Source organism: Bombina bombina, chromosome 6, assembly GCF_027579735.1.
Source record: "Bombina bombina isolate aBomBom1 chromosome 6, aBomBom1.pri, whole genome shotgun sequence".
NCBI lineage: Eukaryota > Metazoa > Chordata > Amphibia > Anura > Bombinatoridae > Bombina > Bombina bombina.
The window spans coordinates 558,594,448-558,621,279 of NC_069504.1; the positions used below are offsets into that span (position 1 = coordinate 558,594,448).

Below are 26,832 nucleotides of genomic sequence, written 5' to 3' on the forward strand. Positions count from 1 at the left end.
GTGACTGTAGTTAGAGAAAATAATTCATCAGACCTGATTAAAAAAACCAGGGAGGGCCGTGGACCGGACACACCGTTGGAGAAAGTAATTTATCAGGTAAGCATAAATTCTGTTTTCTCCAACATAGGTGTGTCCGGTCCACGGCGTCATCCTTACTTGTGGGAACCAATACCAAAGCTTTAGGACACGGATGAAGGGAGGGAGCAAATCAGGTCACCTAAATGGAAGGCACCACGGCTTGCAAAACCTTTCTCCCAAAAATAGCCTCTGAAGAAGCAAAAGTATCAAATTTGTAAAATTTGGCAAAAGTGTGCAGTGAAGACCAAGTCGCTGCCTTACATATCTGGTCAACAGAAGCCTCGTTCTTGAAGGCCCATGTGGAAGCCACAGCCCTAGTGGAGTGAGCTGTGATTCTTTCGGGAGGCTGCCGTCCGGCAGTCTCATAAGCCAAACGGATAATGCTTTTAAGCCAAAAGGAAAGAGAGGTAGAAGTTGCTTTTTGACCTCTCCTTTTACCAGAATAAACAACAAACAAAGAAGAAGTTTGTCTGAAATCTTTAGTGGCCTCTAAATAGAATTTTAGAGCACGGACTACGTCCAAATTGTGTAACAAACGTTCCTTCTTTGAAACTGAATTCGGGCACAAAGAAGGTACAACTATCTCCTGGTTAATATTCTTGTTGGAAACAACTTTCGGAAGAAAACCAGGCTTAGTACGCAAAACCACCTTATCTGCATGGAACACCAGATAGGGCGGAGAACACTGCAGAGCAGATAACTCAGAAACTCTTCTAGCAGAAGAAATTGCAACCAAAAACAAAACTTTCCAAGATAATAACTTAATATCTACGGAATGTAAGGGTTCAAACGGAACCCCTTGAAGAACTGAAAGAACTAGATTAAGACTCCAGGGAGGAGTCAAGGGTCTGTAAACAGGCTTGATTCTAACCAGAGCCTGAACAAACGCTTGAACGTCTGGCACAGCTGCCAGCCTTTTGTGAAGTAAAACAGATAACGCAGAAATCTGTCCCTTCAGAGAACTTGCAGATAATCCCTTCTCCAAACCCTCTTATAGAAAGGATAAAATCCTAGGAATTTTTATCTTGTTCCATGGGAATCCTTTAGATTCACACCAATAGATATATTTTTTCCATATCTTATGGTAAATTTTTCTAGTTACAGGCTTTCTAGCCTGAATCAGAGTATCTATTACAGAATCTGAAAACCCACGCTTTGATAAAATCAAGCGTTCAATCTCCAAGCAGTCAGTTGGAGAGAAACCAGATTCGGATGTTCGAATGGACCTTGAACAAGAAGGTCCTGTCTCAAACGTAGCTTCCATGGTGGAGCCGATGACATATTCACCAGGTCTGCATACCAAGTCCTGCGTGGCCACGCAGGAGCTATCAAGATCACCAAAGCCCTCTCCTGGTTGATCCTGGCTACCAGCCTGGGAATGAGAGGAAACGGTGGGAAAACATAAGCTAGGTTGAATGTCCAAGGTGCTACTAGTGCATCTACTAGAGTCGCCTTGGGATCCCTGGATCTGGACCCGTAACAAGGAACCTTGAAGTTCTGACGAGACGCCATCAGATCCATGTCTGGAATGCCCCATAATTGAGTTATTTGGGCAAAGATTTCCGGGTGGAGTTCCCACTCCCCCGGATGGAATGTCCGACGACTCAGAAAATCCGCTTCCCAATTTTCCACTCCTGGGATGTGGATTGCAGACAAGTGGCAGGAGTGATCCTCCGCCCATTGAATTATCTTGGTCACTTCCTCCATCGCCAGGGAACTCCTTGTTCCCCCCTGATGGTTGATATATGCAACTGTCGTCATGTTGTCTGATTGAAACCTTATGAATTTGGCCTTTGCTAGATGAGGCCAAGCTTTGAGAGCATTGAATATCGCTCTCAGTTCCAGAATGTTTATCGGGAGAAGAGATTCTTCCCGAGACCATAGACCCTGAGCTTTCAGGGGTTCCCAGACCGCGCCCCAGCCCATCAGACTGGCGTCGGTCGTGACAATGACCCACTCTGGTCTGCGGAAGCTAATTCCCTGTGACAGGTTGTCCAGGATTAGCCACCAACGGAGTGAATCTCTGGTCCTTTGATCTACTTGAATCGTCGGAGACAAGTCTGTATAATCCCCATTCCACTGTCTGAGCATGCACAGTTGTAATGGTCTTAGATGAATTCGTGCAAAAGGAACTATGTCCATTGCTGCAACCATCAATCCTATTACTTCCATGCACTGCGCTATGGAAGGACGAAGAACAGAATGAAGAACTTGACAAGAGCTTAGAAGTTTTGATTTTCTGACCTCTGTCAGAAAAATCCTAATTTCTAAGGAGTCTATTATTGTTCCCAAGAAGGGAACTCTTGTTGACGGGGAAAGAGAACTTTTTTCTATGTTTACTTTCCATCCGTGAGATCTGAGAAAGGCTAGGACGATGTCCGTATGAGCCTTTGCTTTTGACAGAGACGACGCTTGAATCAGGATGTCGTCCAAGTACGGTACTACTGCAATGCCCCTTGGTCTTAGAACCGCTAGAAGGGACCCTAGCACCTTTGTGAAAATTCTCGGAGCAGTGGCTAATCCGAATGGAAGTGCCACAAACTGGTAATGCTTGTCCAGAAAAGCGAACCTTAGGAACTGATGATGTTCCTTGTGGATAGGAATATGGAGGTACGCATCCTTTAAATCCACCGTGGTCATAAATTGACCTTCCTGGATGGTAGGAAGGATCGTTCGAATGGTTTCCATTTTGAACGATGGAACCCTGAGAAATTTGTTTAGGATCTTGAGATCTAGAATAGGTCTGAATGTTCCCTCTTTTTTGGGAACTATGAACAGGTTGGAGTAAAACCCCATCCCTTGTTCTCTTATTGGAACTGGATGAATTACTCCCATCCTTAACAGGTCTTCTACACAATGTAAGAATGCCTGTCTTTTTATTTGGTTTGAAGATAATTGAGACCTGTGGAACCTTCCCCTTGGGGGTAGTTCCTTGAATTCCAGGAGATAACCTTGAGAAACTATTTCTAGTGCCCAAGGATCCTGAACATCTCTTGCCCAGGCCTGAGCAAAGAGAGAAAGTCTGCCCCCCACCAGATCCGGTCCCGGATCGGGGGCCATCCCTTCATGCTGTTTTGGTAGCAGTGGCAGGCTTCTTGGCCTGCTTACCCTTGTTCCAGCCTTGCATCGGTCTCCAGGCTGGTTTGGGTTGAGAAGTATTACCCTCTTGCTTAGAGGATGTAGGAGTAGAGGCTGGTCCGTTTCTGCGAAAGGGACGAAAATTAGGCTTATTTCTAGCCTTAAAAGACCTATCCTGAGGAAGGGCGTGGCCCTTTCCTCCGGTAATGTCTGAAATAATCTCTTTCAAATCAGGACCAAACAGTGTTTTGCCCTTGAAAGGGATGTTAAGCAATTTTGTCTTGGAAGACACATCCGCTGACCAAGACTTTAGCCAGAGCGCTCTGCGCGCCACGATAGCAAACCCTGAATTTTTCGCCGCTAATCTCGCTAATTGCAAAGCGGCATCTAGAATAAAAGAGTTAGCCAATTTAAGTGCATGAACTCTGTCCATAACCTCCTCATACGAAGATTCTTTATTGAGCGACTTTTCTAGTTCTTCGAACCAGAAACACGCTGCCGTAGTGACAGGAACAATGCATGAAATTGGTTGAAGAAGGTAACCTTGCTGAACAAACATTTTTTTAAGCAAACCCTCTAATTTTTTATCCATAGGATCTTTAAAAGCACAACTATCTTCTATGGGAATAGTAGTGCGTTTGTTTAGAGTAGAGACCGCCCCCTCGACCTTAGGGACTGTCTGCCATAAGTCCTTTCTGGGGTCGACTATAGGAAATAATTTCTTAAATATAGGGGGAGGCACAAAAGGTATGCCGGGCCTTTCCCATTCCTTGTTTACTATGTCCGCCACCCGCTTGGGTATAGGAAAAACATCGGGGGGCACCGGAACCTCTAGGAACTTGTCCATCTTACATAATTTCTCTGGAATGACCAAATTGTCACAATCATCCAGAGTAGATAATACCTCCTTAAGCAGTGCGTGGAGATGTTCTAATTTAAATTTAAATGTTACAACATCAGGTTCAGCTTGTTGAGAAATTTTTCCTGAATCTGAAATTTCTCCCTCAGACAAAACCTCCCTCCTGGCCCCTTCAGATTGGTGTGAGGGTATGTCAGAAGCGTTATCAGCGTCCTCTTGCTCTTCAGTGTTTAAAACAGAGCAATCGCGCTTTCTTTGATAAGTAGGCATTTTAGATAAAATATTTGCAATAGAATTATCCATAACAGCCGTTAATTGTTGCATAGTAATAAGTATTGGCGCACTAGATGTACTAGGGGCCTCTTGTGTGGGCAAAACTGGTGTAGACACAGAAGGGGGTGATGCAGTACCATGCTTACTCCCCTCATCTGAATAATCATCTTGGGCACTATTATTATCTGTGGCATCATTGTCCCTACTTTGTTTGGACACCATGTCACAATTATCACATATATTTAAATGGGGAGACACATTGGCTTTCATACATATAGAACATCGTTTATCTGATGGTTCAGACATGTTAAACAGGCTTAAACTTGTCAACAAAGCACAAAAAACGTTTTAAAATAAAACCGTTACTGTCACTTTAAATTTTAAACAGAACACACTTTATTACTGAATATGCGAAAAAGTATGAAGCAATTGTTCAAAATTCACCAAAATTTCACCACAGTGTCTTAAAGCCTTAAAAGTATTGCACACCAAATTTGAAAGCTTTAACCCTTAAAATAACGGAACCGGAGCCGTTTTTACATTTAACCCCTATACAGTCCCAGGAATCTACTTTGCTGAGACCCAACCAAGCCCAGAGGGGAATACGATACCAAATGACGCCTTCTATAAGCTTTTTCAGTGGATCTTAGCTCCTCACACATGCATCTGCATGCCTTGCCTTCCAAAAACAACTGCGCATTAGTGGCGCGAAAATGAGGCTCTGCCTATGACTAGAGAAGGCCCCCTTCTGAAAAAGGTGTCCATACAGTGCCTGCCGTTTTTTAACAACAATCCCCAAGATTATAATAACTATAAAGCGCTATAATCTGTCAAATATGCTTAGCAAGTAATCGTTTTAGCCCAGAAAAATGTATACCAGTTTTTTAAGCCCTTATAAAGCCTTTATTCTTATACTTAAACTAAGAAAATGGCTTACCGGTCCCCATAGGGAAAATGACAGCCTTCCAGCATTACCAAGTCGTGTTAGAAATGTGGCCATCATACCTCAGGCAGAAAAGTCTGCCAACTGCTTCCCCCAACTGAAGTTACTTCATCTCAACAGTCCTGTGTGGAAACAGCAATCGATTTTAGTAACGTTTGCTAAAATCATCTTCCTCTCACAAACAGAAATCTTCTTCTCTTTTCTGTTTCAGAGTAAATAGTACATACCAGCACTATTTTAAAATAACAAACACTTGATTGAAGAATAAAAACTACATTTAAACACCAAAAAACTCTTAGCCATCTCCGTGGAGATGTTGCCTGTGCAACGGCAAAGAGAATGACTGGGGTAGGCGGAGCCTAGGAGGGATCATATGACCAGCTTTGCTGGGCTCTTTGCCATTTCCTGTTGGGGAAGAAAATATCCCACAAGTAAGGATGACGCCGTGGACCGGACACACCTATGTTGGAGAAAATAGGTTTATTGCGATGTGTGGGTTTTTCGGTTTAGGGGTTAATAGGTTAATTAGGTTTATTGTGATGTGGGGTTTTTGCAGTTTTGGGGTTAATAGGGTAAATAGGTTTATTGCAATGTGTGTGTTTTTCGGTTTAGGGGTTCATTTAATTATGTTTATTGCGATGTGGGGTTTTGCGGTATAGAGGTTAATATAGTTATTAGGTTTATTGCGATTTGGGGGTTTTGCAGTTTAGGGATTAATAGGGTAATTAGGTTTATTGTGATGTGGGTGGTTGACGGTTAAGGTGTTAATTACTTTATTATTTTGCAATGTGTGGGTTTGCGGTGTATGTGTTAATACTTTGTGTGTGAGGTTCAGGTTTTTTTTGTTATACTTTGTGCAGGCTGTGTTTTTATTTTTGTTTCTTTTATTGCTCCGTTTGCCTTTGCTGCATCCCGGTGGATTATAAAAATGGCAGGGTGGTGAAAGAATCCTGTTTTTGGAATCCACCTGGATGCAGCAAATTATTTGGCTGCGCGCACAGTCAACATTCTGTTGGCTACCTTGCGCTGTCAACATTCCATTGAGGATGCGTGCACAACTGCCGACAGCGACGGACATCACAAACGCAATTATAGTATAGATAGCTACAAATCCTAAAATTCAGAATTCCAAAGTCCAGAATTATTTAGAAATACAGATTTTTTTTCATGAATATTTCTTAAAACAATAAATTATACCTTTCTCAACAGTAACATTGTGCCTTCACCTTTTGGCATTTGCTTTTTAGAACAGAAAAAAACAAACCAGTCTTATTTATTTAAAATAACAACTATTACCTTTCTAATTACAATACTATCTGATGGTACTATGTATACAAAACGATATAAAACTACCTTTAGGTTGCATGTATAAGCTGTATTATGACATGTAAACTGCTTTACACTTGGCCCCATCCCCACTCCAAGCTTTTACAGACTTAAAAGGACATAATACTCATATGCTAAATCAGTGATTTTTAACCTTTTTTTTGCCGTGGCACACTTTTTTACATTAATAATTCCTGTGGCACACCACCATCCCAAAATTTTAAAAAAATCACACATTGTAGCATAATACAGCATATATATATACACATACACACATACTGTATGTATTGTGCTGTTATGCCATGCCTCCTACAAACTACCCCTGCACTGGGAGTAAAAAACAAGCAAAGTTTAAAAAATATGTCACACTGTTGTCAGTCTGCCGTGGCACACCTGAGGATCTCTCACGGCACACTAGTGTGCCACGGCACACTGGTTGAAAAACACTGTGCTAAATCACTTGAAACTGATGCAGTATAAATGTAAAAAGCTGACAGGAAAATATCACCTGAGCATCTCTATGTAAAAAAGGAAGATATTTTACCTCACAATTTCCTCAGCTCAGCAGAGTAAGTTCTGTGTAAAAAGTTATACTCAGCTGCTGCTCAGCTGCAGGCAAAAATAAAAAAATTAAGAAATGAACAGCAGTCAGCATCAGCAGTGCTGAGGTCATGAACTCTTTTACTGTGATCTCATGAGATTTGACTTTCATTGTAAACTTCCTTACACTGAATAGGGAAATAACAAGAGTGCACGAGGCTCAACCCTTCGGCTGTCCCGGGACAGACATACTGATATGCTGCTTAGAAGTCCTTTACAATAGGATGTGGCTACTGAGAAACTTTTGAGGTAAAATATATCTTTCTTTTTTACATAGAGATGTTCAGGTGATATTTTCTAGTCATCTTTTTACAGCTATGCTGTATCATTTTCAAGTGTTTAAACATTTGGGTATTATGGCCCTTTAAATATACAAATATTCCGAAATCCAAACATTTTATGGTCCCAAACAGTTTGAATTAAGGAGTTTGTACCTGTAGATTTTGAATATCTTATAATTAGGGAGAAGACTAAAGTACTTCAATTTGATTTTCCCAAAAATCCTTTAAAGTGAATGTAAATTTTGATGCTAAAGTGCCCGGTTTTAAAAAATTAGATTAAAAACAGGGGCACTTTAATTCATCAAAATTTACATTTCACTCCTGTATCTGATTCAATGCCGTGATTGGAGGAAGCCGGATTCATCATTTTAGACCCAGGAAGAGGCTTTGCGACGGGTGGAGGAAGCTGGAGCTGCTGTCACGATTTGGTAAGTTTTTTTTCACAGCACGAGTGAAATGTAAATTTTGATGAATTAAAGTACACCTGTTTTTAATCAAATTTTTAAAAACTGGGCACTTTAGCATAAACATTTACATTCACTTTAATTTGTTTCTTTAATAAACCAACTAAATTGAAATGTAGACTTCAATCCAATTTTCTATGTTTAATGTTAAACTGTGCCAAACAATTAATTCCTAGACTCTGGAAGAGTATAGACATTCCTTAAATAGAGGATTGGACCACCGCTGTTACACTGACATTATCACATAAATTGGATGACTACTTTTCTATTAAATTTATATGGAAAGAAAACAAAATTCTAGATAATTATCTGTACATTTCCTGTAACCATGTTTATTGCCATACTTTTGTAACTTTCTTATCACCTTGTATTTACTGTGGATTGACTGTATTGCTGCAACATTGAATTGTACTGTTGACATTTTCAATAAAGACTAATAAAAAAAATGCACTCAACTAGTAAAACCTCAATTTTATAAGGTAAACTATTTAAAATACTTTTGAATAAACAAATGTTAGAGAAATGCTCATTGTCAGAAGAAAAAACAAGGGGAAAAAAACTGATTTATTTTAAGGGTGGATAAAAAACAGAATTTATGCTTACCTGATAAATTACTTTCTCCAACGGTGTGTCCGGTCCACGGCGTCATCCTTACTTGTGGGATATTCTCTTCCCCAACAGGAAATGGCAAAGAGTCCCAGCAAAGCTGGTCACATGATCCCTCCTAGGCTCCGCCCACCCCAGTCATTCGACCGACGGACAGGAGGAAATATATATAGGAGAAACCATATGATACCGTGGTGACTGTAGTTAGAGAAAATAATTCATCAGACCTGATTAAAAAACCAGGGCGGGCCGTGGACCGGACACACCGTTGGAGAAAGTAATTTATCAGGTAAGCATAAATTCTGTTTTCTCCAACATTGGTGTGTCCGGTCCACGGCGTCATCCTTACTTGTGGGAACCAATACCAAAGCTTTAGGACACGGATGAAGGGAGGGAGCAAATCAGGTCACCTAAACGGAAGGAACCACAGCTTGCAAAACCTTTCTCCCAAAAATAGCCTCCGAAGAAGCAAAAGTATCAAATTTGTAAAATTTGGCAAAAGTGTGCAGTGAAGACCAAGTCGCTGCCTTACATATCTGGTCAACAGAAGCCTCGTTCTTGAAGGCCCATGTGGAAGCCACAGCCCTAGTGGAGTGAGCTGTGATTCTTTCAGGAGGCTGCCGTCCGGCAGTCTCATAAGCCAATCGGATAATGCCTTTAAGCCAAAAGGAAAGAGAGGTAGAAGTCGCTTTTTGACCTCTCCTTTTACCAGAATAAACAACAAACAAGGAAGATGTTTGTCTGAAATCTTTAGTAGCCTCTAAATAGAATTTTAGAGCACGGACTACGTCCAAATTGTGTAACAAACGTTCCTTCTTTGAAACTGGATTCGGACACAAAGAAGGTACAACTATCTCCTGGTTAATATTTTTGTTAGAAACAACTTTCGGAAGAAAACCAGGCTTAGTACGCAAAACCACCTTATCTGCATGGAACACCAGATAGGACGGAGAACACTGCAGAGCAGATAACTCTGAAACTCTTCTAGCAGAAGAAATTGCAACTAAAAACAAAAAACTTTCCAAGATAGTAACTTAATATCTATGGAATGTAAAGGTTCAAACGGAACCCCTTGAAGAACTGAAAGAACTAGATTTAGACTCCAGGGAGGAGTCAAAGGTCTGTAAACAGGCTTGATCCTAACCAGAGCCTGAACAAATGCTTGAACATCTGGCACGGCTGCCAGTCTTTTGTGAAGCAAAACAGATAAAGCAGAGATCTGTCCCTTTAGAGAACTTGCAGATAATCCTTTCTCCAAACCTTCTTGTAGAAAGGATAGAATCTTAGGAATTTTTATCTTGTTCCATGGAAATCCTTTGGATTCACACCAACAAATATATTTTTTCCATATTTTATGGTAAATTTTTCTAGTTGCAGGCTTTCTAGCCTGAATCAGAGTATCTATTACAGAATCTGAAAACCCACGCTTTGATAAAATCAAGCGTTCAATCTCCAAGCCGTCAGTTGGAGGGAAACCAGATTCGGATGTTCGAATGGACCCTGAACAAGAAGGTCCTGTCTCAAAGGTAGCTTCCATGGTGGAGCCGATGACATATTCACCAGGTCTGCATACCAAGTCCTGCGTGGCCACACAGGAGCTATCAAGATCACCGAGGCCCTTTCCTGATTGATCCTGGCTACCAGCCTGGGAATGAGAGGAAACGGTGGAAATACATAAGCTAGGTTGAAGGTCCAAGGTGCTACTAGTGCATCCACTAGAGTCGCCTTGGGATCCCTGGATCTGGACCCGTAGCAAGGAACCTTGAAGTTCTGACGAGACGCCATCAGATCCATGTCTGGAATGCCCCATAATTGAGTTATTTGGGCAAAGATTTCCGGATGGAGTTCCCACTCCCCCGGATGGAATGTCTGACGACTCAGAAAATCCGCTTCCCAATTTTCCACTCCAGGGATGTGGATCGCAGACAAGTGGCAGGAGTGATCCTCCACCCATTGAATTATCTTGGTCACTTCTTTCATCGCCAGGGAACTCCTTGTTCCCCCCTGATGATTGATATATGCAACGGTCATCATGTTGTCTGATTGAAACCTTATGAATTTGGCCTTTGCTAGTTGAGGCCAAGCTCTGAGAGCATTGAATATCGCTCTCAGTTCCAGAATGTTTATCGGGAGAAGAGACTCTTCCCGAGACCATAGACCCTGAGCTTTCAGGGATTCCCAGACCGCGCCCCAGCCCACTAGACTGGCGTCGGTCGTGACAATGACCCACTCTGGTCTGCGGAAGCTCATTCCCTGTGACAGATTGTCCAGGGTCAGCCACCAACGGAGTGAATCTCTGGTCTTTTGATCTACTTGAATCATCGGAGACAAGTCTGTATAATCCCCATTCCACTGTCTGAGCATGCACAGTTGTAATGGTCTTAGATGAATTCGTGCAAAAGGAACTATGTCCATTGTTGCAACCATCAATCCTATTACTTCCATGCACTGCGCTATGGAAGGACGAGGAACAGAATGAAGTACTTGACAAGAGCTTAGAAGTTTTGATTTTCTGACCTCTGTCAGAAAAATCCTCATTTCTAAGGAATCTATTATTGTTCCCAAGAAGGGAACTCTTGTTGACGGGGACAGAGAACTTTTTTCTTTGTTCACCTTCCATCCGTGAGATCTGAGAAAGGCTAGGACGATGTCCGTATGAGCCTTTGCTTTTGACAGGGACGACGCTTGAATTAGGATGTCGTCCAAGTAAGGTACTACTGCAATGCCCCTTGGTCTTAGAACCGCTAGAAGGGACCCTAGTACCTTTGTGAAAATCCTTGGAGCAGTGGCTAATCCGAATGGAAGTGCCACAAACTGGTAATGCTTGTCCAGAAAAGCGAACCTTAGGAACTGATGATGTTCCTTGTGGATAGGAATATGTAGGTACGCATCCTTTAAATCCACGGTAGTCATAAATTGACTTTCCTGGATGGTGGGTAGGATCGTTCGAATAGTTTCCATTTTGAACGATGGTACCCTGAGAAATTTGTTTAGGATCTTCAGATCCAAAATTGGTCTGAATGTTCCCTCTTTTTTGGGAACTATGAACAGATTGGAATAAAATCCCATTCCTTGTTCTCTTATTGGAACTGGATGTATCACTCCCATCTTTAACAGGTCTTCTACACAATGTAAGAATGCCTGTCTCTTTATTTGGCTTGAGGATAAGTGAGACCTGTGCAACCTTCCCCTTGGGGGTAGTTCCTTGAATTCCAGGAGATAACCTTGAGAAACTATTTCTAGCGCCCAAGGATCCTGAACATCTCTTGCCCAAGCCTGAGCAAAGAGAGAGAGTCTGCCCCCCACTAGATCCGGTCCCGGATCGGGGGCTATCCCTTCATGCTGTCTTGGTAGCAGTGGTAGGCTTCTTGGCCTGCTTACCCTTGTTCCAGCCTTGCATTGGTTTCCAGGCTGGTTTGGGTTGTGAAGTATTACCCTCTTGCTTAGAGGATGCAGAATTAGAGGCTGGTCCGTTTCTGCGAAAGGGACGAAAATTAGGCTTATTTTTAGCCTTAAAAGACCTATCCTGTGGGAGGGCGTGGCCCTTTCCCCCAGTGATTTCTGAAATAATCTCTTTCAAATCTGGTCCAAATAATGTTTTACCTTTGAAAGGAATGTTAAGCAATTTTGTCTTGGAAGACACATCCGCTGACCAAGACTTTAGCCAAAGCGCTCTGCGCGCCACGATAGCAAACCCTGAATTTTTCGCCGCTAATCTAGCTAATTGCAAAGCGGCATCTAAAACAAAAGAGTTAGCCAATTTAAGTGCTTGAACTCTGTCCATAACCTCCTCATACGAAGATTCTCTACTGAGCGACTTTTCTAGTTCCTCGAACCAGAAACACGCTGCCGTAGTGACAGGAACAATGCATGAAATTGGTTGTAGAAGGTAACCTTGCTGTACAAAAATCTTTTTAAGCAAACCCTCTAATTTTTTATCCATAGGATCTTTGAAAGCACAACTATCTTCGATAGGAATAGTAGTGCGTTTGTTTAGAGTAGAAACCGCCCCCTCGACCTTGGGGACTGTCTGCCATAAGTCCTTTCTGGGGTCGACTATAGGAAATAATTTCTTAAATATAGGGGGGGGGACAAAAGGTATGCCGGGCTTTTCCCACTCTTTATTTACTATGTCCGCCACCCGCTTGGGTATAGGAAAAGCGTTGGGGGGCACCGGAACCTCTAGGAACTTGTCCATCTTACATAATTTCTCTGGAATGACCAAATTGTCACAATCATCCAGAGTAGATAACACCTCCTTAAGCAGTGCGCGGAGATGTTCTAATTTATATGTCACAACATCAGGTTCAGCTTGATGAGAAATTTTTCCTGAATCTGAGATTTCTCCATCAGACAAAACCTCCCTCATGGCCCCTTGAGATTGGTGTGAGGGTATGTCAGAACAGTTATCATCAGCGCCCTCTTGCTCTTCAGTGTTTAAAACAGAGCAATCGCGCTTTCTCTGATAAGTAGACATTTTGGATAAAAGATTTGCTATGGAGTTATCCATTACAGCCGTTAATTGTTGCATGGTAATAAGTATTGGCGCACTAGATGTACTAGGGGCCTCCTGTGTGGGCAAAACTGGTGTAGACACAGTAGGGGATGATGTAGTATCATGTTTACTCCCCTCATTTGAGGAATCATCTTGGGCAATATCATTATCTGTGGCATTACTGTCCTTACTTTGTTTGGACACTATGGCACAATTATCACATAAATTTAAATGGGGAGACACATTGGCTTTCATACATATAGAACATAGCTTATCTGATGGTACAGACATGTTAAACAGGCTTAAACTTGTCAACAAAACACAAAAAACGTTTTAAAATAAAACCGTTACTGTCTCTTTAAATTTCAAACTGAAAACACTTTATTACTGAATATGTGAAAAAGTATGAAGGAATTGTTCAAAAATTACCAAAATTTCACCACAGTGTCTTAAAGCATTAAAAGTATTGCACACCAAATTTAACCCTTAAAATAACGGAACCGGAGCCGTTTTTAAATTTGACCCCTATACAGTCCCAGCTATATGCTTTGCTGAGACCCAACGAAGCCAAGAGGGGAATACGATACCAAATGACGCCTTCTAGAAGCTTTTTTAGTGATTCTTAGATCCTCACACATGCATCTGCATGCCTTGCTCTCCAAAAACAACTGCGCAGTAATGGCGCGAAAATGAGGCTCAGTCTATAACTAGAAAGGCCCCCAGACTAAAAAAGGTGTCCAACACAGTGCCTGACGTTTTTTAAACGTTCCCCAAGATTATAATGCCAATTATTAGCTAGAATCTGCATAATATGCCCCAATAAAGCAATCGTTTTAGCCCATAAAAATGTCTACCAGTTTTTAAGCCCTTTTTTAAGCCCTTTATTCTTTTATGTTTGACTAAGAAAATGGCTTACCGGTCCCCATGAGGGGAAATGACAGCCTTCCAGCATTACATAGTCTTGTTAGAAATATGGCTAGTCATACCTTAAGCAGAAAAGTCTGCTGTTTCCCCCAACTGAAGTTACTTCATCTCAACAGTCCTGTGTGGAAACAGCAATCGATTTTAGTTACTGTCTGCTAAAATCATCTTCCTCTTACAAACAGAAATCTTCATCCTTTTCTGTTTCAGAGTAAATAGTACATACCAGCACTATTTTAAAATAACAAACACTTGATAGAAGAATAAAAACTACATTTAAACACCAAAAAACTCTTAACCATCTCCGTGGAGATGTTGCCTGTGCAACGGCAAAGAGAATGACTGGGGTGGGCGGAGCCTAGGAGGGATCATGTGACCAGCTTTGCTGGGACTCTTTGCCATTTCCTGTTGGGGAAGAGAATATCCCACAAGTAAGGATGACGCCGTGGACCGGACACACCAATGTTGGAGAAATCAATGATTAATTTTATTATTTAAATCAATTTATTTTTTTTATTTAAAGTGAAGTCAATCCTAGCTTTTCTGACGCTAGGATTGATCATTGGAACAAATAAAGGGGACTTTCATTCATGAAGTATAAATACTTCATGCTGAAAGCTCCTTTATTTGTTTTAAGCGTTCACCGCACTGAGCTGCTCAGGCAGCCCACGGCAGAACACCGTTTTGCTTGAGTGCAGGTAATCTGGCTTGGTGCCCTGTGGAGCCGGATTTCACGCATGCTATTTGCTAAGAGGTGGAAACGTCACCTCTCAGCGAAACTACGTTCTGCCATGGGCTGCCTGAGCAGCTAAATGCAGCGAAAGCTTGAAACAAGTAAAGGACCTTTCTGCATGTTTATACTTCATGAATGAAAGTCCCCTTTATTTGTTCCAATGGTCAATCCTAGTGTTTCACAAACGCTAGGATTGACTTTTTAAAATAAAACGCTTTTTGATGAAAAATCTACCTTGAGATTGTTTCTATTTAAGATACATTATAATCAAAATGTTATTCATTCTGAAATATAGATTAGTTTTTAATTATATAGCAAGATGCTGTATATTCATGTCTAATTTTTATTTATTTTTTTTGGTAAATTAATTCCATTAATCCATGCACAATGTCATGCCCTCCCAGAGGTTTCTGTCAGATTATTTTGGGCAATTTTTCTATCTTGAAGATATTATCATATATTATTGGTTTTGTAGTTCTGTAGAACAGGGAATTTGTGTCTGCAGAAATAACAAGCCCCTTCTTCACAGCAAAAATGTTATAAAATAAAAGGGACACAATCATGAAAGAAAACTTTTGAGTTTTAGATTTACTTCATTCTTTTGGTATCCTTCGTTGAAGGAGAGCAATGCTCTACTGTGCATAGCTGAACACATTGGGTGAGACAATGACAAGCAGCTAGCTCACAGCAGTGCATTGTTTCTGAGCCTACCTATGTATGCTTTTCAACAATGGATACCAAGAGAACAAAGCTAATTAGATAGAGAATTAAATTGGAAAATTGTTAAAGATTGAATGATTTTGAATCATGAAAGTTTAATTTGATTTAAATCTATGTAAACAGAATCAACCCATAAGATGTTTCAAGAAGTTCACTATTAGGTCTGCACAAGGACCTAAGTGTGAGGAGGTATGGGCAAGCATTAAAAGTGACATATTATGTTACTGTTTTATTTAAATAAAACTATTTAAATTGTTATTATTAAAAGGGACATGAAAGACAAAAAAAAATTATTTCATGATTCAGATAGAGCATGTTATTTCAAAAAAACTTTCCAATTTACTTATATTTAAATTAGTTTTGTTCTATTGGTATCCATTGTTAAAAATTATAACTAGGTAGGCTCAGGAGCTGCTGATTGGTGGCTGCACATATATTTTGCATGTTATTGGCTCACCCAGTGTGTTAACTAGCTACCAGTAATACAATGCTACTTGTTCTACAAAGAAAAATTAAGCAAATTAGATCAGGGTTTGACAAACCCAGGAGCCTGGGAGCCACTGGCTCCTAGAATTTTACCCCTGGCTCCTAACTTTTTGGGTTATTCTCCATATATCTATATACAACTACCACTATCTGTCTACTGAAAATATGTCGGGCTCCTAAATATTCTTACTGGCTCCTAATTTTTAAACAGATTTGTCGAGCACTGAATTAGATAATAGCAGTAAATTGGAAAGTTGTTCAAAATAGTAATCTCTTTCTGAATTATGAAAGAAAAAATGTGGGATCCATGTCTCTTTAAGGTAATCATTTTTCCCCTTCCAATAAAGTAGAGCTGACAAGTTGATCAAATATGAATGATTAACCTATTAAACTGGAGATAGTTCACCTCCCAATAATTGCATTAATTTCAATGATCTATATATACACATATCTATTGATATATAACCAAATCAGTAATGGTCTGATATAAGCGGAAAAATAATCTGAAAAGTTGTTATTCAAAAAAAATGAAAGCCATGTCTAGTGTTACTGGCTAGTGATTTAATGGGCCATGATACCTAAATGTTGATGCACTTGAAAGTGATGCAGCATAGCTGTAAAGAGCTGACTAGAAAATATCACCTGAACATCTCTATGTAAAAAATGGTATTTGCCTCAAAATGTCCTAAGTATTCACACCCCGTTATAAAGGGACTTTAAGCAGCCAATCAGGATACTAGTCCCAGGACGTGCAAGGGAGCAATCATCTATTTAGTTTAAAGAAGTTTACTATGAAATCTCACACGATTTCAGCAAATTCTCATATCACAGCAAAGCAGTGAGCAACATCAGCACTGATGATGCTGATTGGCTATGGTTTGCTTTGTTTGTTTACTTTTTCAACTTGCAGCTGGACAGTACCTGAAGCATAACTGTTGCTAGAGTATTTACTATTGTGAGCTGAAGAAATGTTGAGGTAAAATATCTTCCTTTTATACACATAGGTGTTCAGGTAATATTTTCTTGTTAGCTTTTTACAGATGCATCACATTCAAGTGATTTAGCATATGGGTCTTATGTTCCTTTAAATCTGGATTTAAATCAAATCCACTCTGATTATATTACAGGTAATACACCCTTTATACAAACTGCTAAGTACTGGAAAAGGTTTGGATTTCAGAATAGTTTGGCTTTTGGAATATTTGCATATTAAAAAATTGGACAGTTTGGAGTGGGATGGAACCAAATGTAAACAACAATATCTTATCTCATTAAAGGGACATGAAGGCCATATTTTTTCTTTCATGATTTAGATAGAGAATACAATTTTAAACAACTTTACAATTTACTTCTATTGTTTAATTTGCTCCCTTCTCTTGTTATTCTTTGCTGAAAGGATATCTAGGATCAGGAGCAGCAAAGAACCTAGGTTTTAGAGTCTGATCGGTGGCTGTAATATATATATATATATATATATATATATATATATATATATACATACATACACACACACATACATATACACACACACATACACACACACACACTAGTACATTGCTGCTCATTCAAAAAAAAGAATACCAAGAGAACAATAAAAATGTATGATAGGAGTAAATTAGAACGTTGCTTAAAATTGCATGCTCTATCTGAATCATGAAAAAAAACATTTGGGTTTCATATCACTTTAAGGCAATATTTACAAGTAATAATACAGCTTACGCATGTAAGCTAAAGGTAGTTTTATTTCATTTTTAATACTTTTGTGACTTACAAAGCAGGGGAAATAGTAATTTTTTTATTTAAAAAAATAATATGTTTTAAATATTAATTAAAAAAGTTTGGATTTCAAAATAAGTTTGGATTTTCCGTAATTGGGGATTTGTCTCTAATACAAAAATAAGTAAAAAAAAAAAAAAAACAAAGAATATGACAACAAATACAAAAAACAGTAGTAGACATTTCATCTACATTTGTTTATGCATTACATTAAAAGGGACACTCAAGTCAAAATGAACTTGTATGATTCAGATAGAACATGCAGTTTAAAGACACTTTCCAATTTACTTCCATTATCAAATTTTGCAGTCATTTAATATTCACACTTTATGGGGAACAAGATCCTACTGAGCATGTGCACCAGCTCACAGTGTATACATATACTAGTCTGTGATTGGCTGATGTCTTTCACATGATAGAGGGGGCCGGAAAATGGGAGAAAAAATAAATTTGTCAGGAAAAAAAAAAAAAAAAAAGAGGATGCAGTGTGTGTGTGTGTATATATGTATATATATATATATATATATATATGTATGTGTGTGTATATATATATGTATGTGTGTATATATGTATATATATATATATATATATATATATATATATATATATATATATATATATATATATATATATATATATATACATATACACACAAGCAGTTTTGTGGGTTTCTATTGTAATCCCCCCTCTCTCCCTGCCTCTTACCTGATGCCAGGGAGGGGGGACTACATTCCCTGGTGGTCCTGTGGCTCCCAGGGCAGTCCTGTCTAGGTGCAGGGGGCCCAGGACACACTAGCTATATTCAGCGGCATTGGTCTGGCCCAGGAGACTCTGGATTCACTTCCAATAGGTCCTCCTCCTCTCTCGCGAACCCCGAGCTCTCTGCGCATCAGAGCATTGCCCTGGTAATCCATGCAACACTGACTGTCAGGCCTCGTGAGAGGGGGGGGGGGGAGAGACCTACCGCAAGTGAATCTGGAGTCTCCTGAGCCAGACACTGCACGGAATAGTCAGCATGTATCACAGAATGGGCCCCATCCCTGAGAGAAATAATTTTACAGTACACTGTCCCTGTGTAGCACAATATGTGATATTACTATTTTGCACAAGCTGATGACAAAAGTGTGCCAAAGGACAAGATGTCAAGAGTTTGAGTTTTTGAGAGAGTGCTGTATTGTATTACTGGGTTCTATAACTCTAAATACATTATTGCTGCGTATTTGTAATGCTGTCAGGCTACACAACGTACTAAAGAGTTATTGCTAGTGGTGTCTAAAGTATTTGGCATTATTTCACAGATCTTTAAAGGGACAGTTAACCCAAACATTTTCTCCCCTTTAAATTGTTCCCAATGATCCATTTTACCTGCTGGAGTGTATTAAATTATTTACAAGTAGCTCCTTCATCTCTATTTTGGCATTTGAAATAGCAGATTTAACCTGTGGTATCCCAAACTATACTGAAACTTTCTATATTCATCTAGACGCACCCTCCATCTTTCCTGCCTTGTGTTTAAAAGCTTTTCTGGGAAGCTCCCACCCTACCTGAGCAGTATGCTCTCCCCGGCTATTCCCACCTCCTATAACCTCCGATCCAGTACCAGCACATTATTTAGCGTGCCTCAATACAAAAAGAAAGCTGCTCCTTTTCCTACAGAGCACCACAATTATGGAACGACCTCACACTTTCAAACCTTCCCCATGCCTAATATCCTTTAAGAGATCCCTCTCTACATATCTAAAAACAGAATGCACCTGTCATGGTTGATTATATATTTCCTACCAGTTCTATGTTAAATTTTTGTGCATATATCATGTATTATTATTGTTTTGTATTTTATTGTACCCATTGTATCAATGCAATGTTTGTGTACCCAGGACATACTTGAAAACGAGAGAAATCTCAATGTATCTTTCCTGGTAAAATATTTTATAAATAAATAAATATATTCGAGTCAAGGCTATTGATAAGCCTAAGTAAACACAGCCAGCAAAAGAAATTACACTCCCAGTGGGGTGCAGGATAGTTAAAGGGATATTCCAGCCCAAATTGAAATCCACATGGATGCAGCATTTCTGTTTTGAATAGAAGCATTTTTGTAATATACATGTATTAGCAAAAATGCTTCTAATAAAAGCTATAGCTGTTTCAAATGTGTATTTAAGTATGCACCGTGCACCAGCATTTTAAACACAGCACTTGCTCAGAGAACCTAAGATGCTGATACAAGCCCCATTGGAACTCTGAGCAGCTCCAGTATGTAAAATGCTGGTGCACTGAGAATATCTAGCTATGCTTCACATGCACGTGCAGAGAAAAATGCTAACACTAAATCAGTGATCTTTTACTAGAAGCATTTTTGCTAATGCATGTATTCTGCAAATAAGTTTCTAACCAAAGATGTAATTAATTCACTTGCTTCCTTATCTTATATTTATCTGTAAACCAAAGCTCAATACTTAGAGAGAACAATGGAAAATTATCGTTTTATTACTTAAAGGGATATTCCAGTCAAAATTTAAACGCAAGTGTGTGTATAACAAAATGAGATCTAATATTACCTGCAAGCTCCCCCATTGTAAAAGGCTGTGGTTTAAAAGCAGCTATTACATATACAAAAATAAACCTGAAAATGCAATTTTGCATACATTTTACACTCTGCAGCTGGTATAACAAGTTTATGAAAATACATTACTAATATAAAAACAATTTTACAGTGTACTATACCTTTAATGTTGTAAAAAGTGTTTTGTAGGTTACTGTATTGTTTTAGTGTAGTATTCTTAAATAACAGAATATGACAATTATACTGAGGTAGTGCAATACAGTATATGGCAATATAGCCTGTGTAGTGTGCTTACATTGTATGGCACAAGTGTTTTACTGTATGACAGCACATAAACAGGACAAAAGTAGAAAAGGTGGTTTCCAAAATCATGCAATAAAATCCTTTATTGGTTACATAGGAAACACAACGTTTCAGGGCAAAACCTGTTAATCACATGATTAAGGGGTTTTGACCCGAAACGTTGCGTTTCTATGGCTCTGTTCCTATGTAACCAATAAAGGATTTTGGAAACCACCTTTTCTACTTTTGTCTACATATTGGGTGAGTGTGGCAGTTTCTCACTGTGGTTTTCCATTCAGGACTATGCTGGTCTCTGCCTTTGACTTTTAGCACATAAACAGGAGACTAGTGGTATCTGTAACATGCTCCCTTGAAGGAGAGTTATTAATGAAATACATCAGTGTCCAATGTTCTCCAAGGAACATTTTGCCAGTCTTTATGACGGTGGGGACAGTATATGACTTTGCAATATTATGTAATATTTCTAAATAATAGAAAATGGTATAAGATATCCAAAACACAAATAAGTTGCATAATTTAACAAATTGATTTAAGGATGATTTGTGCAAGAAACATAGAAGAAGGAGCTAATTTTAGCTCAATATTGGCTTAAAATTTAAAGGACTACATAACAAGTGGTGCATTATTTTAGTGCTCCCACTGGAGAATAATATTTTTGCATGTGCAAGTTAGTGGGTGTATTACAAGTTTAAAGTAAAACGTTTGCGAGCAAGCATAACACGACGTGCTAACTTCAGGACCTTAAATATATCGACCGAGCTAACTTATTCACCACATAGACTTCAATGGAGAGCACAGAAGAAGAAAAAAAAATACCCTTATACTGTAACCCAACAGGAGTTATTAATATTTAACATTCCAATGCTCTTCAGTTACAGGACAGTTATTATATATATATATATATATATATATATATATATATATATATATATATATATATATATATATATATATATATATATATATATTTCTATATATACCTGTATACATGTATTCCTAAAGATATATAGGTATAGATATATTTTTTACATTAGCATCATATATATATATATATATATATATATATATATATATATATATATATATATTTAAAATGTGAATAATTATTGAAATATATATATATATATATATATCTCTATATATATCTATAGATATCTATATATCTATATACACACACACATATACACAAATACACACATACACACACTATGGATTATTTAGATTTGTTTAGTACATCCATAATAATTTTTTAATATTTTGTATTTAATATTTCAACAACAAGCCTTAAGAAAACAAATTTTTCATGTGCACTAACCCGACATCACGTTATAATGTGAAATCCAAAGCGTGTTACACGTATTTTACATTCCAATATTATTATAGAGATATATATACACACACACTAGTCCTAAAGCCCGTGTACACAGGTCATTTTTTGCAGTACAGCGGTTCCACCCCTTGCTCTCTCTATCCCTCTCTATTGCTCTCTCCCCCCTCTCTTTTGCTCGCTCTCTCCCCCCTCTCTTTTGCCCGCTCTCTCCCCCCTCTCTTTTGCCCGCTCTCTCCCCCCTCTCTTTTGATGTCTCACTCTCTCTCTTTATCTCCCCTCTTTTGCTCTCTCTCTCCTCTCTTTTGCGCTCTCCCCCTTTCCCCCCTCTCTTTTGATGTCTAACTCCCTCTCTTTATCTCCTCTCTTTTGCTCTCTCTCTCCTCCTTTCTTTTGCTCTCCCTCCTCCTCTCTTTTGCTCTTTCTATCCCCCCTCTTTTGAGCTCGCTCTCTCAAGTCCGCCCAGCCCGACCATGTCACACCGGTCCCGCCCATGTCACACCTGGCTCCGCCCAGCACCCACCATGCCTGGTCGGCCCCTGATGCCACATGCCACTCAGGTCAGTTTGTTGAAGGCCAGGTGTGTTTGTCCTCGCTGCGCATGACAGCTTCGGACAAACACCTTTGGCCTTTTATATTTTATTTATATATATATATATATATATATATATATATATATATATATATATATATATATATATATATATATATATATATTCCTTTGTGGTCAAATACATGGGCATATACCACATACCTTTTAATTCTTATAAACAATTTTTATGACTCATTTTTATCATATAGTGTTTATATGGGTGTAATTGTTTATTATAAAGTATTTATGCTGCGTTTGGTGCAATTGTTTTTATCCATAACCCTTTATATGGAGGTGTTCAATCTCGCAAACTGACATTCTCAAGCAAAGACGTTTACTTTCAACTTGAAATATACATGCAAATTAATACCCTCAATATCCTTATATCGCGTGTGCTAATGTTAGCGCACCACTTGTAATCTAACCCAAAATCAGCCCGGTGGTGTGCCCATTAAATGTGTCCTAAGTAAAACACTGAGTTTCTGAATTTCATCTTCCAGTGTAATGATGGTACCATGGAGCAACATACTATTCTCCCATACACCAGGGCTTGACAAACCCAGGGAGTCACTGGTTTCTAGAATTTTACTTTATGGGGGGGGGGTGTTCCCTCTCTCTCTAAATGCCCCTGTCTAGATCCGGAATATTCTTACTGGCTTACATTTTAAAACAAATTTAAGGCCACATTCATTCAATTACTTTGCTTTTAGCAAATAATTACAAGTTACCAACTTACAGTTTAACCTCATCTCACAAAAACATGGTCAGGTTAATAGCTTTCTAGCATGCTCATTGCTGCTTTTGTGTTTACTAAGATTGTTATGAGTTGTTTATATATAGATTTTGTATTAAAAAAAAAAGTGCATCAAAAACAGACATTATCCTCAAGTTATTGATGAAAGTTATCTTGCAACCCTACATAGATGTCATTTTTTTCTCCCACTAACTGTGACGGAGGAAAAGCTACTGCACAATACTGGACCATCCACGTACAAGCCCACTCACATCTGAGAAGGATTCCCCTAGAAATACCTCATAATACTGAAGTATAACAAGGCAAACAACTAGGTATACCATATAAGCTGTCTGCTATTTGAGCATACTACACTAGAAAAGCTTTTTTTTTTTTTTTCTCTCTTCACTCCCCACCCTGCTTCTTCTCTTCCCCATTTAATAGGTTACTACAATGTTAGGAACCCAAACGGAGACAGCAGCACACATAAAAGTATATTCAGTATATGTACAATATCCTCTGTTATGCTTTATGTCACACAAAAATATTATTGCACAGATCATAAGGAAGCATTCAATACTGAATTAATCCTAATAGTGCCGGAAGGCACAACAAACTGAACTAGGTGTCAACACCTATTAATATGTATTCCACTGAAAGAGGTATTGACGCTTCATGATTTGAGTCAGAATAAATGCAAAATATACAGAAATACCACCTACTTTAAAAAGTACTACACACTCTTTCAAATCATAACCCCCACCCTAAAAAAATAAAAAAAAAGTCAAGAGACTCCAAAAACACAGTTTATTATAAAAAGGCAAATTCTGATACTTAGCATAGTAATATGCAACAAAAAGGTTTGCTCCCTCCATTTAGTCCCTTTAAAATATTAGACATGGAAAATATTAAAATTAACATTTTTAATAGACAAATAGATATCCTGTTGCAAGCTCCTGATATAAAATGTTTATAACATCATCACAATATGCATGGGAGTACATCACTTTTTTGTTTGCCTTTACATATGTTCTTCATATAATGCACCTTATATGACCTTGACATTGTTTGAATCATTGATCTCTCTCCAAAATTATAATAATAATAATAATAATAATAATAATAATAATAATATATTTTTTATTTACAATGTGCAAGAAAATGTTAGTAGCTTCTAAACAGTTCATTACAATTTAAAGTCTAGATTTCCAGAGATCCTCAAAGCAAATTATGCTTATTAATTATTAAATGGGTGTGGATGTGTGATCTGATGTTAAGAGTATTGCACTTGGGTATAACAAGGTCACGAGATCAAGTCATCCCGTTGCTACTAATCTTTCAAGTCAGTTTAACTAGTTTCATTAATGAATGGCCATTTAATCAAAAAAATAATTTATTAAATAAGCACAATAAATGCCTCAAACTTGTTGAGGCATACATCACAATGGAAAATTCACAAGAAAAATAAATATTTTTAAAGATAATGATTAAATTAGTTATACAGAAAGATTAATACTTGCAAAAACCTACAGCAAACAAAAGGGAATTATGTGTTTACATGCACACACATTATATATATATATATATATATATATATATATATATATATATATATATATATATATATATACATACATACACACACACATACATACACACAGACCTATATCTATTGATCAGAGAGGTACCACAAAGAACAATGCATATTTTATTTTTATACTATAAAAATTAAGTCATCTATGCAACACATTTACCACTATAATAGAGACTATTATCAAACACTGAAAATCAAGAGTAGAGACAGTGCCTCTTTATATCAATAAAATAGTAGTTTAAAAATAGAAAATGTTAAATTGTATTGGAAATTATTGATAAACTGGAAAACCTGTTTACATTTGGTATGTAAAATTGTGCAACGTGAATATCCATTTGCATGTTGTAATTAATATGCTTTTATCAAACAGGGTTTTCACTCAGTAGCCATTTTGCTAGGAATTTTGACATGATATCAACAGTGAGTGAATGTAAACAGCCTCTACTGCTGATTTTTTTTCCCAGATTGTGCAGATGAGAATAAAAATCCATCTACATGGATGGTACAAAATACAGATCCATCTCCCCACAGGGAAATAATAAAATCTATTAATAACAAAAAGAATATATTAAAAACCTATTATCTGTGTGATATGTGTGCAGATAGTGTCAATAAAACATCTAAACAGGTGTGATTTTTATCCATCAGTTAGACACTCCCACACGACATCAGTCTAGTGACCTGATGCAAGAAAAAAATATCAGCCAGCCATTCAACACATGAGACTGCATCTGACCACCTTTGTTATTCATGTAGAGAAAAAAAAAAGAAAAAAACATGCCAATGAACGAACAAACTCAAATTAATTCGAGTAATTTATATTTTTCTACCCAGAGGTAAAATTGAATAATCAGTGTAAAAAATGCACGCCTTATAACACCACAATCATATAAATAAATATTAAACTATTTGAATTTTATAAAAGAAAATACATTGTTCATTTAATACAAGAGATTATTTTCCCATACCATCGCCCATTCTCCCTTGCTACAGCAAAATAAATATCTCCCCAGCCCCTCCTCCGCTGAAAAAAAAAAACATATCTAGATCTGCCACTACCAAACCAACTTCTATTTATACACCACATTTCTTCAGTTTCTGAGCTGCAGCATCTACAAATGGCCAGCGTGACATTATATAAGTGATAGAGATGTTTACGAAAATATATTACCAGGTATAGTCAATATAAAAATAAAATGGTTTAGAATAAAATGGCAGATCAATGAATGGCATGGCAATGGGGTGATTTGTAGCATGGAGCTTACCAGATGGAGTTCTTGATCTTGTGTTGCAGTGCATTGGCCTCTGTTAGTTGCAGTCCTGGCACCAAGGCTGGCAATGTCCCTGGTGCAGCAGAGGGCAGCAGGGGCTGCTCAGGCCGCTGTTTTTTCGGTGTTTGTGGTTGCTGCTGCTCCTCTGCCATGATTGCTGATGCTGAGGTCGGTGTGTGCGGTTGTGTATGTTATGATGTTGTAGGTGGGGAGGGGTGGAAGCAGAAGGACGGAAGGAGCTCTGCAACAAACTAGGCCTTTACCCCGACCTCGAGTGAGTCGCCTTCCCGTCTTGGAGGTACATGACCGGGTTAGACCTGTTGGGGAAGGGGTGGAGTGAGGGCAGCTACTACCCAAGAGAAGCGTGGATTGGGGTGCAATGCATGATGAGCCGGAAAAGAACAGGGAGATGTTGACTATTAAAGAAGGGAAATGTAAAACAGGGGGGCATTAAGGTAATAAAAAGGCAAGAATGCCCCTCGAAACAGCGCTCCGATCGCATCCAGCACCTGATCCCACTACAACCGAGAGCAGCCCGTAAGGCGCTCACTAGAGAGGAGCAGAGGCAGCACCCGGACTGCGCAGCCGCACTGCGCCTGACAACAACACACATCACAGACAGAACCTGACAACTACACAACACTCAGATTCACAACTTAGAACCTGAATTTTACACCGATCACAAGACACATATTGAACTTTACATTCATTAAATACAACACATGCTAAACTGCACAGTATGCAAGAATATGATTGATAACTACACACTACTACTAACTGTACACAGTCACACTTCGACTGCCAAAA

At 38.5% G+C, this 26,832-nt stretch overlaps 1 protein-coding gene across 1 annotated transcript in view; it reads right to left on the reverse strand.

Moving 5' to 3' along the window:
* RFX7 (regulatory factor X7) overlaps window positions 1–26,584 on the reverse strand; it is a 592,746-nt gene extending 566,162 nt beyond the window's left edge. The window contains exon 1 of the mRNA XM_053717507.1: window positions 26,020–26,584. Within this exon, the coding sequence (XP_053573482.1) occupies window positions 26,020–26,177 (158 nt within the window). The 5' untranslated portion in view covers window positions 26,178–26,584. The remainder of the gene's footprint in view (window positions 1–26,019) is intronic.
* Between the last annotated feature and the right edge of the window lie 248 nt (window positions 26,585–26,832).